The 14,302-nt window shown below is 36.8% G+C and overlaps 1 protein-coding gene across 2 annotated transcripts in view; it reads left to right on the top strand.

The window, feature by feature from the left end:
• Positions 1–14,302, top strand: part of Gabrg3 (gamma-aminobutyric acid (GABA) A receptor, subunit gamma 3) — a 670,753-nt gene that overhangs the window by 646,478 nt on the left and 9,973 nt on the right. The window contains exons 7-9 of one of the 2 annotated variants that reach the window (NM_008074.3): positions 5,639–5,791; positions 10,951–11,147; positions 11,402–11,461. In NM_008074.3, coding sequence (NP_032100.2) covers positions 5,639–5,791; positions 10,951–11,147; positions 11,402–11,461 — 410 coding nt within the window. Of the gene's footprint in view, positions 1–5,638; positions 5,792–10,950; positions 11,148–11,398; positions 11,462–14,302 lie in introns of both variants that reach the window. The other variant, XM_017321978.2, reaches the window with a different exon arrangement.

Below are 14,302 nucleotides of genomic sequence, written 5' to 3'. Positions count from 1 at the left end.
ATAGGTAAAGATCCTTTCCCAATCTGTTGGTGGCCTTTTTGTCTTATTGACGGTGTCTTTTGCCTTACAGAAGCTTTGCAATTTTATGAGGTCCCATTTGTCAATTCTCGATCTTATAGCACAAGCCATTTCAGTTCTATTCAGGAATTTTTCCCCTGTGCCCATATCTTCGAGGCTTTTCCCCACTTTCTTCTCTATAAGTTTCACTGTCTCTGCTTTTATGTGGAGTTCCTTGATCCACTTAGATTTACCTTAGTACAAGGAGATAGGTATGGATCAATTCGCATTCTTCTACATGATAACAACCAGTTGTGCCAGCACCATTTGTTGAAAATGCTGTCTTTTTTTTCAACTGGATGGTTTTGGCTCCCTTGTCAAAGATCAAGTGACCATAGGTGTGTGGGTTCATTTCTGGGTCTTCAATTCTATTCCATTGGTCTACTTTTCTGTCGCTATACCAGTACCATGCAGTTTTTATCACAATTGCTCTGTAGTACAGCTTTAGGTCAGGCATGGTGATTCCACCAGAGGTTCTTTTATCCTTGAGAAGAGTTTTTGCTATCCTAGGTTCTGATTTATAATCTTAAATGCTGTGAAATTGTGTTTACTAGTTCTTATATCATCCAGACAGTGTCATATTTACAATGACTTATTCTTCTATCAACTTAGACTTGCTAAATTTTCTCACTACACTTATATATAAAAATATCCAAGTATATTTTTTTATTTTATATTATACATAATATATTAGAATATAGTATATATTAATATATTTATTACATATAATATAAACAGATTTATCTTGTAAATTTTATATACATATATAATTTAATTAAATGTATATATATTTCAAATATATTTATAATGTATACATATATTATATATCATAAAAATATATAATAAAATATATAATATAATGTAATATGTATTATATATTTTATAAACATATATAGCAAAATATATAATATATGACAAAATAGATGTTCATTATATATAAAATATAATATGCAGTATGTATTATATATTATATAAATAGAGAAATAAACTTACATATTTCTATATTATTCTGACTCATATGCTTTGGATCTGCATGGATCAGAATTGTGGAGTATTGTGTTTTCCTGGGGGGGGAGGAATCTTCGCCTTTATCATCAAGTAGCACTTTCTCTTATTCCTGTCATAGTGCATGTTCTGAAGCCTGCTGTTTTCAGAACAGTGGCACTAGCTTTTAATTGGCATTGTATCTACTCCCTATTTTCTAAACCTTTATCTGAAATATGTCCTTTTATCTGAAGTGGCTTTCAGATCTCATAGAGTCCAGTCTTGAGTTGCTATCTCTGTGTTTAGACCATTAGTATATAATCCAAATATTGATGGATTGGAATAAAGCGTACGGTCCTAGCTTTTATGTATTCCATTAGGTCTGGTTTCTTTCTGTGTTTTCCTGCTTTAAAATTCAATGAAGCTTCTTTGTGATTCCATTTTATCTTTTCCATTGACTTACTCCTTATAATGATTCTAAAATAGCTTAGCAATTTTTCTAGGACTTGATACACATTGACCTTCTGAGTTTGTTTCCAGATTGCATTTTGCTAATGTGGAACTTCTATAAAGGCCTCTAAATAGCATACCTTCAATATCTTCCCTGAAGCTCTTAGATAGTTACTGTCTCTTGTACTCTTTCTTGTGTTGTCAGCTATAATATAAAACCTTAATTTTGTCTTGAAACAGTTATCTTTTAAATCAGTAAATTAAAAGCCTAGTGCTATTTATTGGATTACTAACATTTTTTCCCCATGGACAGAAGTGTTTGAATAAATTTGAAATATCTTTGAATTGCTTCTTTTGTCAATTGGCCAAGAATCAATGATGTTATCCATTAATCCACTTCATCATTATTCCAGTGGCTGCTGTATTCATACAGAGGAAATCATGAAAGGATTGGCCTCAGCCACAGTGAAATTTTTTGTAAAATCTTAAAATTTTGAAAAACCTTTAATAAAGAGATTATAACTCTTGGCTATGGTTTTCAAAAGAAAATGAGTATTTTAGTGTAGACATTTTCAGATTTACAGAAAAATTGTGTGGATAGCAAAGAATTTGTCAGCACTTCAGACCCAGTTTCTTCTCATCTCTACATTACTGTAGCACATCTGAGAACTAAATTAGCTAATATTGATTCAGCATTATTACATAAACACTGGAAGGACCAGGTTTTCCTCACTTATTTCAGTCTCCTTTTTACCAGTGACAGATATTATACCACATCTAGTCATCAAATCTTCCTAGGCTTTCATAGCTAAGAATGTCTCTCTGAGTTCCTTTGATTTTAGTAAACTTGATAGTTTGAAAAGTACTGCGAAGCTTTTATGATCGGTACACTTCTGAAAAACTGGGGCATGCTGGGAGCTTCCTCATATCCTCCCTTTAAGAACCTTGGGAACTATTTATTCCTGCTATTCTTCATTAAGCTGCCACATATTTGCCTCAGTTATGAGTGTCTCTGCTGGCCTCCAGCCTCTGATACCTTCTGTTCCTGTGAACAGCATCTCATCTTCTGCATCTTTCAGAATGCCCTCAATCATTCAGATTCTGGGATGGTGACCTCCATCATTTCCCTTTTGAAATCTCCAATCTGCTGATGTTCAATGTGTGTATCGCATACCTATTTCTTGATTTTAAAACAAATATACAGGTGGGAAACAGAATTCTATACTATTTTTATGTAGCATCATTTCATGCTCTTGACCCTTCTCCCAGTTAGGAATCAGAGAAATGCAGTTCTAGAGATAAATAGCTGCAATTTAAACATGCAAATAAATGGTTGTGTCTAAAGGGAAAAAATCTGACTAGTATTTAAACATCAAATTTTATTTTAAAAGATGATTCAGTAATAACTACTAAGAAATCCAAGTAATTATCCTGAAGTTTTTTTCTAGAGCTTAATCTGAATACATCATATTATCTGATAAACTATTTATATAATTTGATATACTTAAATGTTCCTAATATTTTACTTATTCTAATAACTATTACTTTAAGGAAAAACATGGCTTTGAATCTGAAGTAAAACCAGATTTTAGTGAACTTATCACAGTTTTTTGTTTAAGATATGTAATGCTTTCATGTTATTTTAAGTGACCATAAAGAGAGAATGCTGAGCTTTAGTGTATCTGGTTTTATTCCCCACTTTCTCTTCTATCAGCTTTAGTGTATCTGGTTTTAGGTTGAGGTCTTTGATATACTTGGACTTGAGTTTTGTGCAGGGGGATAGATATGGATCTATTTGCTTTCTTCTACATACAGACACCAGTTAGACCAGCAATATTTGTTGATTATATAGTTCCCATTGTATAATTTTAACTTCTTTGTCAAAAATGGGTTACAGATCTAAACAGACAATTATCAACAGAAGAATCTCTAATGGCTGAGAAGCACTTAAAATGTTCAACATCCTTAGTCACCACGGAAATGCAAATAAAAATTACTCTGAGATTCCATCTTATACCCCTCAGAATGTATATGATTAAAAAAAAAAAAGTCAAGTAACAGCTCATACTGGTATGGATGTGGAGCAAGGGGAACTCTTCTCCATCCATTGCTGGTGGGAGTACAAACTTGTCTAGCCACCTTGGAAATCCAATTTGGTAGTTTCTCAAAAAATGAAAATAGATCTGTCCCAAGACTCAAGCGTACCACAACCAATATATAATCAAAGGATGTCCCATCCTACCACAAGGACACTTGCTCAACTATGCTCATAGCAGCTTTATTCATAATAGTCAGAAACTAGAAATGACCTACATGTCCCTCAACTGAAGAATATATAGAGAAAATGTGCTAAATTTACACAGTGGAGTATTACTGAGCTATTAAAAATGACATCAGGAAATTTGCAGGCAAATGACTATAACTAGAAAGCATCCTGATCAAGGTAATCCAGACCTAGAAAGAATGTACTCACTCATAAGTGGATATTAGTCATAACATACAAGATAATCACACTATAAACCACAGACGCAAAGAAGCTAAGTAACAAGAAAGGCCTAAGAGGGACACTTGACTCTCACTGAGAAAGGAAAATAGACTAGACATTGGGAACTGGATGGGGGGAAGAGGACTGGAAGGCAGGAATGCAAAGAGGAGGAATGAGGTGAGGAGAAGACAGGGAAAGAGTACTGGAGAGACAACTGGTTTGGGGGAAGGGATCTCTACAATGAGCTAGAAACCTGGGAATTTGGAAACTCCCAAGAATCTATGAGTATGACCATAGCTATGGCTTCAAGCAATGTGGGGTATAGAGTCTGAACTGGCTATCTCCTGTAACCAGGCAGGACTTCCAGTGAAGGTTTTGGGATACCAACCCAACCACAAAACCTTAGACCCACAATTTGTCCTGCCTACAAGATGTGTTGGGATAAAAGATGGAGCAGGATTTGAGGAACAGACCAACCAATGACTGGCCATCCTTGAGAACCATGCCAAGAGAGGGAGCCAGCCCCTAACACTATTAATGATACTCTGTTATACTTGCAAACAAGAGCCTAGGATAACTATCATCAGAGAGGCTTCGCCTAGCAACTGACGGAAACTGATGCAGAGACCCACAGCCAAACTTCAAGTTAAACTTGGGGAATCCCGTAGAAGATGGGTGTGGATGATTGAAGAACCAGAAGGGTAAATGACACCACTAGAGAAGCTACAGACTAATCTGGGCCCATTAAGGCTCATAGAGACTGAACCAGAGAGCATGACTGAGATAAACCTAAGTCCTCTGTATATATGTAAAGGTTGTGCAGGTCAGTGGGACTCCTAAAAGGGGAGCAGGGGCTGTCTCTGACTAAATTACCTGCCTTTGGATCCCTGTCCCCTAACAGGGCTGCCTCATCTAACCTCAGCAGAAGAAGATGCACCTAGGCTTACTGCAACTTGGTATGCCAAGGCTGGTTGATATCCATGGGACACCTCCCCTTTACTAAGGAGAAGGGAAAGAGGGGGGAGAGGGGAAGAAAGGGGGAGGAGGTAATTGGGAAAAGAGGTAATTGGGAGGGAAGCTATGATCAGGATATAAATAAAATAAAAAGAGAATGTAAACTAAAAAGAAGACATGGATAGGAATAGACACTTCATATAGAGATAAATGTGTACTCTTGCAATGACACACTGGATCAGAACCAACAATACCATGTGCCACTCTCTAAAAATAATGGAATTATTACAAATGAAAAAGAATAGGTTTAATTACAGCTATTATTGAAGAAAAAAGCCTTCGAGTGACCCTAGATCTGTTTGAAAGCTGAAGTTTCTTGTGAATCTTGGTATAACTTATGCATCATACAGATGGTCTCTGGCAAGAATTCCTTGTCAAATTGCCTGCCATTGTGTAGATATACATGTCTGTCCCCTTACCCATTAACATGTTTTAGTGTGCCCTTTACACTGTACAGTAAAATGTTTACAAAGGCACAGGCATGGTACAGTTCAACAGCACCAGCATTTGATACTTTTTCCAGTTGGCATTGCTGTTCTTGTTTTCACTCAAGTAATTAAATTTGAAAATTACATCATAAATAAATTCCCTACATTATTTTAATCAATGAATATAGTCTTGATTTGGGGAATATTTGTTTTACTATAGGTGATTATGTTGTCATGACTATCTATTTTGAACTGAGTCGAAGAATGGGATACTTCACGATCCAGACGTATATCCCCTGCATACTGACTGTGGTTCTGTCCTGGGTGTCATTTTGGATAAAAAAGGATGCGACACCAGCAAGAACAACATTAGGTAAGTTGAAAAAAAATTTTCATCCACTATTTTGTGTAATTTTAATACAGAAACATTCACAGAATGCCTTCAATGGAAAAGAATTCAAATATCATTGGTCTAAGAACTATGTGAACCAGGCTAATTTTTTTTAAGTATCCACTTTAGGTTTTTGTTTCTGTCTCTCTTTTTTAAAGTAAGTTGTATTTTGTAGTAGTATGTATAGAAGCATAGGCAGCTTTCTTCCAAGGAGGTTTCAAATATTTCACTTTTATAAAACTCACTTCTTAGATCGTATACATTATTCAAATCTTCATTACTGCTTTACTATTAGAGAATCAGTTGTTTCTTAGAATGGGCTCTATATAACAAACAAGATGTGGTATACTAGCAAAGGAGCCAAAGGTGGACGTAAACAGAATCTCCCAGCCCTATCAAGTTAACTTTATTTTAGGCTTATGTCATGGCCAGGGTGTGGTGGGGAGCAGTTTAAGGCCTGCCATGTAACTCTTCTAATCATCACAGTTTGCCTAGTCATAAGAACTCTTGGCTGCAGTGATACTGGTGCTGTGTGATAGAAGGCATCCCCAAGCATCCTCTAAGGGTACACTGCTCTCAGCAGTCACTCACTAGCATCAGTGGATTGTTGATTTGCTTTAATCACAGTGGATTTGAAGTCTTAATGTACGTGCTTCCAACTGTCCCTCCTACCTGTCTCTGAAGCAGATTCCCAAGCTCTCTTTCACACTGGCCTTGATGCCACCATAATTTCTGAAGCCTACATCAGGCCTCAGACATGCTGTTCATAATTTTTCTTTGAAGGTTTTGAAAATTTAGATGACAAGAGTAGGAGTTTCACACCATGATCAAGGAGCCCTCTGGCTAAGAGTGTATCTAAAGCCAACACGAACATCTACCGTTCTTATTTGCAAAATGTCCCACTTTAAAATGACAGGACAACATCTTCTTAGGACATTAAATTCATTTAGAAAATCTGCTACATGACAGATTCTGTCATGGTCTCATAGATGATTTGAAAACATGAAATTTACTAATTTCAAAGATCCTGCTAGAGGAGGAATCTGATGTCATACTCTATTTGGTTTTTTAATACTCTAGAACATATACTTCCCTCATTTATATGTATCTATATATGGCATGTATAAAAACATCTTAAATAGATTATTAATAATTTTTGAGGTGAATGCTTAACTTTCTGTTGTTCAAATTCAGCACTGAAATCTTATAAATAGATGATAGATAGATAGATAGATAGATAGATAGATAGATAGATAGATAGATTGATAGATTGATTGATTGATTGATTGATTGATTGAATTGTATAGATACAACATATATATAACTTTTGTATACATATATTATATATATATATTTATCTATATGTATATTTATAACTTTTAAACACTAAAACCTGCCTACATTTCTTCTATATAATTTGAGGGACCAAGAGGCATTTTTATGGTATTTACTTATAAATATTTCTAAGGCACCCACAAAGATTACAATCATGTAAATGGTAAATATTACAAAAATTGTATTAGTAATGGAATATTAATGACTAAAAGTTAAATATTGTTTATGTTAATGTAAAATATTAAAAATTCCAGAGAAGACAACACTAGCTTCTGGTAGAACACAGGTTGCCATAGTGCACCTAAGCAAGTCAGCTTTGATTTAAGATACAGGTTTGACCAACATTCTGTCTTCTCTTCTCAACAATCTGTGGCCAGTTTTGCCTCCTTTCACTGAAGAGAAGTTTTGTTTTGGCAAGTTCCCAGAAGCACCTACATTTTCGCAATGATATATCTTATTTGAATTATGTATGCATGTGTTTCTGAGTGTAGATATGTACAGGTATACCAAGAAGCTAAAAGAGGGCATCAGATCCACTTGTCCTACAACAGAAAGGCCCTACTTCATAAAGGAAAAGCATGACCTCTAATGTGTGACTCATCTCTTATGTGCAAAATGAAGACAGGGCATTATCAGCATTTAAATGTTGAAATTAGAAACCATGTCCATTCAAACTCATAGTAAATACACTTGCAATCTTCCTCTAATTAGATTACTTTGAATGAAACAAAAGCTGAAAAACTTATTCCAGAACACTTGAACCTACAAGGAAAAAATACTCAGATTAATTAGACTAATGAAAACAGATACAAAATCAGCTCTTTAAGAAAAAATAGAAATCAGTAGAAATAGTACAATTCTGATATAATTAATACTAAAAACTAGTTCTTCAGATAAGCCTAGAATAATACGCCTGTAATTCTCACAGTAGCAGGAGACTCATAAGGTCAAGACTAATCTGGGTTACGTATGAGTTCTGGATAAATCTAAGCAATTTAGTAAGTAGACAAGAACTTACATCCTGATCCATAAGCATAAGGCAGAGACAGGTAACATGGGGTGGCATGGGCTTCTGCAACCTCAAAGTCTGCCTCTACTGACACATGTCTTATAACAAGGTCACACCTCCTAACCCTTCCCAAATAGTTCCACCAACTAGGAGGGAAGTATTCAAACACATGTGTTATCGACGTCATTCAAACCATCACAAGTAATGTGCACAAATAAAAACATAAAACACAGCAAAAGTCTAGAGTTCAAACATACATCTACACACATGCATAAATATGTATATATACACATATATACATATATATGTACATAGTATATACATATATGTGTGTTTATATATATCATGTATACAGATAACAATGATGTCCATGTGCTGGCACAGACTTTCCATATACCAAAAAAATAGTTCTACACAGAACACACTTAGAAAAGCCAAAGCTGTGCAATTTCTAGAAGAAAATGTATGAATCTAATATTGGATAAAAAATTTCTAAAACACAAGTAGTTTTAATGAAGAAAATAGGAATATGTGTGACATAAAATATACTTGAACACATATGTAATACTCATTTTTTAACATTACACACAAATATGAAGATTGACTAGTTATACATAGGAATATCTTCTCCAGTATAAATCCTTTTCATTTAGCTTTAGCATAACTATACAGGCCTATTTTGAGTGTACATAAGAGTATTTGTATTAAAAATTTCCGGCAAAACGTGTCATATTTATGACAACTTTTTGTGTGTGTGTGGTTTTTTGAGACAGGGTTTCTCTGTATATCCCTGGCTGTCCTGGAACTCACTTTGTAGACCAGGCTGGCCTTGAACTCAGAAATCCGTTTGCCTCTGCCTCCCAAGTGCTGGGATTAAAGGCGTGCACCACCATGCCCGGCTTTATGACAACTTTTAATTACTGTAGATTATCACTTTTTATCACATATGCTAAATACCAAAATATCCAAAAATATAGTCAATAGCCATGGATGACTCCATAAAATGTGCCAGTTTTGGGTGGCACAGTTGTTAGCATTATTTGAGCAGGCTTCAGGAGTGTGCTTTAGTGAGCACACCTGAGCTAAATGAAAAGAGGAAGACGGCTCAGCAAGACAGCATCGGTGCAAATATACAGGAAAAACTGTACTAAATGAAACAACTCACAAAGCATGCTATGGGAAAAGATGTATGGACCTCAGTGTAAATCAAGAGCAATTTGAGCCACAAGGAGAGAAAATAGGCTGAAAATATATGAGCACACTGAACTTAGTGCTTAGGAACTGCCAAGGAATAAAATCTAATATTTCTGTTATAGATGTCCCAGAAGAATCCAATAAGGCTTAAAACATATATTTTCAAGGCATGAAAATTATAGCTAAATATTACTCCATTTTTTTCCCAAAAAGCAGACAAATGTGCCTATCCATGAAGCTAAATAAATTCAAAGCAAGATATAAATCTAAGGAATTTCAAGCTCAGACAAATTGCAATCAAACTCAAAAATAGAAAAATCCTTGAAAGTGGTAGATAAAACAGAAACCACATGATTCTGCCCACAAGACATCACAGGCTGATTGACAGTGGGTTCTCACTGAAGCTTGCAAGGCAGAAGGACATAGGCTCTTGACCTATTTCTGCGGGCACTGAGAATCTAATGTAGCCTGACAATCCTTAACTATTTAAAGAACATGTTCAGCACAACTGTATTATAACCATAGAAAAGTAAAAAGTAATAATGTGTCCACGTTCTATTGAAAGGGAGATAAATCCTGTGTACTCATTGATTGGAGGGCCCATTGACATGCTATACAGGGTGATGTGCACTCAAAGACATTATAGAGACTTCAGGTACCAACACATGGCCTTAAAGATGTGAAGAAAAAAAAAAAAAACCTCAAGGAGTTTCACAGGTGGTTGTAACTCATGGAGCAGCAGGAAAGAAAATAAAACACAAGAAAACAAACTGAACAAATGAGACACAAAATGAAACATGTGTTCTAAATATTAGCAACTGTGTGATGTAAAAATGCCAGAATCTGCCAACTACACCTGATAAATTAAGGTGGAAAAATGTGAAAACTGGTGTATGAGTGTTTTCAAAGAGGGCATCTCAGAGAGGGTAATATTGGGGCTGGGTTGAGAAGGCAGGAACTTACACAGTGGGCAGAAAGAAAGCATGAAGCAGAAGAAAGGCATAGGGTACAGAACAACATAGGACATGCAGAAAGGTGAACATTTTAGGACTGGAGAGATGGCTCAGTGGTTAAGAGCACTGACTGCTCTTCCAAAGGTTCTGCGTTCAATTCCCAGCAACCACATGGTGGCTCAAAACCACCCATAATGGGATCTGATGCCCTCTTCTGGTGTGTCTGAAGACAGCTACAATGTACTCATATAAATCAGTCTTTAAAAAAAAAATTCAACGGTGAAGTGCCAAGCAATGAATTACTAAAATCTATTAAAATCTATCAATCAGTTATATGTGTTCCTTAATGTAGAATGCTATTATCTTCCTATGATCCATCAGAAGTTTGAAATGCAATTGGGAAATGTGCTGACTGTGCCTCACCTTCTGTCCTTCAACTCGCTTACACACTGTGGTGTTGATTGCTCCCCTTCTGACCTTCAGGCTATTCTACCACTGCCAAGTGTCTAGGAGCAACTGACACATATCACCTGCCTGACACAACACTTAGAGTCAAAATCAAAATCTACTTGTTTCTAAATATGCATGGCTATTGGCTTTTCAGTCTGGTGTGCTGACCTCTTACAAGTTAACAACTGTCTCTTCTGCAGGCATCACCACGGTGCTAACCATGACCACACTCAGCACCATTGCCAGGAAGTCTCTGCCTCGGGTGTCCTATGTCACTGCCATGGACCTCTTTGTGACTGTGTGCTTCTTGTTTGTCTTTGCCGCACTGATGGAGTATGCTACACTCAACTACTATTCAAGCTGTCGAAAGCCAACCATCAGGAAGAAAAAAACATCGGTGAGTGGTGAGAACAGCCAAGGTTTGCTCAGTTGCAGCAGGAGGGTAGTTTAAGGTAAATGTGCTCTGAAATACTGTAATGTCCTTAACGATCTTAGAAAGTGAGATAATCCTATGGATGGGGCGACAAAATGGGAATACCTCCCATTTCTCCAGTGTCACTGCCTGCTGGTGACAGGGCTAAGAGTGGGCGTGCCTTGAGGACTGCCAAGATCCATGGCCTCTTTCCAATTCTGATTTCTTTTTTTCAGCAGTTATTACATCCAGATTCCACAAGATGGATTCCTGATCGAATAAGCCTTCAAGCACCCTCTGTATGTATAGCTTTACAGATGCCAATACTTCTTAGAATATTGTTTTCATTGAAAGATATGTTCTTCTTAAATATGTGCATAGAATTCAAATGAGTGCTATATTTGATCCTTTAAAATGTTTATTATTATTATTATTATTACTAAAACAACCAAATTAGAATTAGCACAAAGTGGGAGAAACATCCTAACCTTTCTACATGGGGACCTTGATGCAGTATGCATGCTTCTTAGACTGCATATATCCAAGTTCTATGTATTCATGCATACTAAGAAACTGATATCTGCTGAGCTATCTCTCAAGCTCAAACTTCTATTAATATTTTAAGTAACAATCTGAAAGGTCTGTACATTAATCGTTATGCATGTTACATTTTATAGACCCACTGAAATACCTATAGTTACATAGCTAGTATACTGGGGACATTAGCCTGCAGTTTATAGTGTGATGTTTATTCTAGCTTTCGTTTCACTGTGACACTACCAAGCTACCAGCCGCAACATGTTCCTCCTCCTACAAATAGCATGACTCCCTCAATTTTGTGAGCACTTTTAAGATAATATGTGTCTAAATATCAGCTTACTTTATGCTCACAACAAGTAAAATTGAGTATGGAGAAATCAACCTCTATAGATGCTAGTAAGAAGGAAACTGGAATGAAAACTTAGAAATTTTATTTTCATTTCAAACCACTGATCTGGCTACCATTTTTGTCATGGGCCACCTTTATGACTTTTATTCTTGACTTGTGTTCACACACTAATTACACTGAATGTCTCACCTGTACATGACAGGTGGCTTCTAAGCTCTTAATGAATGGTACATTATATTTTGTGCATCTTAACCAGTTTTTATGAGGAAAAATATATAATTGTTACTCTACAAATATGCCTCACAGGGCTTCGGCAGAATAGTAGTGGGCAAGCATCATGCCAGCCCCGAGAAACCAGAAAATGCTTCCAATGGCTGTTATACAAGGACGTAGAGAAGGGAGGCTTGGGGTGACAGACACCAATCTGAGCTAACAGCCCAAAGCCCCGAGAGTAGTTTTCACACACAGCCAGAGGCCTGAGAGCTGAGGGAAAATATTGATGTCTTTGATGTAGAAATTATTCTACCAAGAGAAAAGGCAGGATCCTTTAACTCAGAGAAAAAAAGAAAACCTTCCCCGCCCCCCCCCCCAAAGAAAACCATGGATGAAAAGGAAAGGTTGATGACCTAGAAGAAATTATAGTCAATTCACAACAAAAGGTGCCACTGCAGGTAAGAAAACACAACTAAGGCTCACATACACAAAGAGGGAGGGGTAGAGAAAGCATTTAACTGTTAAAATTATCACCATTTCAACTCTTATTTTATTTCATTCCCAGAAAACTTGAAACCTAAATTATATGTCTCTAGAGAGGATAAGGACAGAGCCCTGGACATATGTGTAGTTGGGGCAAGATGCTCACACAGCCTTGTGGATCAATTCTTTAACTTAAATGCAAGGCTAATGCTTTTCATGGGCATCTAAAAAGCGGTGTTACATGGAGGACATTGGGCTGTGTCATACACATGATGAAAGAGGAGGGAGTCGGACACTGTCTGGACCAAGGAAGAAGCACTCATTTAATCTCTTTTAGGCACAGTTTGAAATACTTGAATCCATGGAGCAGGTACATGGAGAAAAATTCTTACATGGTATACAGCCATGGATGGCTTGTCCTATCCTAAATTCTACTTCAGTGTTGTGAAATGGAACTCACTTCAGATTCCCAAGCTCTCCTGACTATTGCACAGAGTTTCTACTAGGTGTCAGCAGCCTGTGCTTCATTTCTGCAAGTTATAACAAGAAATTGAGATTGCTTGTGTCCCAAGAACCCTCCCTGCTGCTTTTCCTATAACCCCTGAAGTCACCATCTCTTGTGGTTTATCTCTGTCTCTGGGGAGTCTTCTATGCCCTACCTGGATCAGTGTCTTCCCTCATGACCCACAGCCCATAGTCCACATTCATACCACCCCAAGGGACTACATACATACATACATACATACATACATACATACATACATACATAGGGTTGAAGAACTGAGTTTGTGAATGTCTGCCTTTAAAATGCCAAAGCACACATGAAAGAAAGGCTTTAATAGAGTTACTGTCTAATAAAGATAGGTTTTACCAGATGGAACTTGTCAGAAAGGCACACATTCCTCAAACGCAGTGGATAAGTATTGTTTTGATCCACACTTGGGCTTCAGAATCCTGAGGATTGAGGGTACACATCCTTATCAGAGCTGAGCTTGCCCAGTCTTCCACCTCTGCTTATGCCTCGGAGCTTTAGAAGCTGCTGCAAAGCAGTGCTCTGAAAGCTTCCGTGAACACTGATACAAAGCCTTCTGCTTGTGAATGGACTCTTCCCAACATACATGCATACACATGCTTCCCATGTTCAAGGCTCCAGAAGACTTCATGGAGGAGCTTTGAATATTCAACAGTTCTGTCACTTTGTCCACGTTTATGATGCTTCACAGACATGAATCTAGCCATCTTAATGAAATTCTACAATTTACTTAAGGTAAATGTGACTGTCCCTCTAAGGGACATTTATATGGACTCTAGTGAAGCTGAGTGCATCCTATGTAGTATGGCCCAGAATAACAATTCAGAGTGACTCAGTCTTGGCATTCCTCCTTCCAAGTTCTCCCATATAACACTTCTTATTGTTTTCAAATTCATGGCCTCTTTTGTCATTAGTTCTTGTTATATGTATATATGTAAATATATACATATATTTCTGAATATAACCTGCTCAGTGTGTATAATGCTACTTGTATGTGCGCTTAAGGGTTGACCATTGGTATTG

The sequence above is a fragment of the Mus musculus genome, chromosome 7, assembly GCF_000001635.26.
Source record: "Mus musculus strain C57BL/6J chromosome 7, GRCm38.p6 C57BL/6J".
NCBI classification, from domain to species: domain Eukaryota; kingdom Metazoa; phylum Chordata; class Mammalia; order Rodentia; family Muridae; genus Mus; species Mus musculus.
This window is presented reverse-complemented; position numbering and strand designations above follow the sequence as displayed.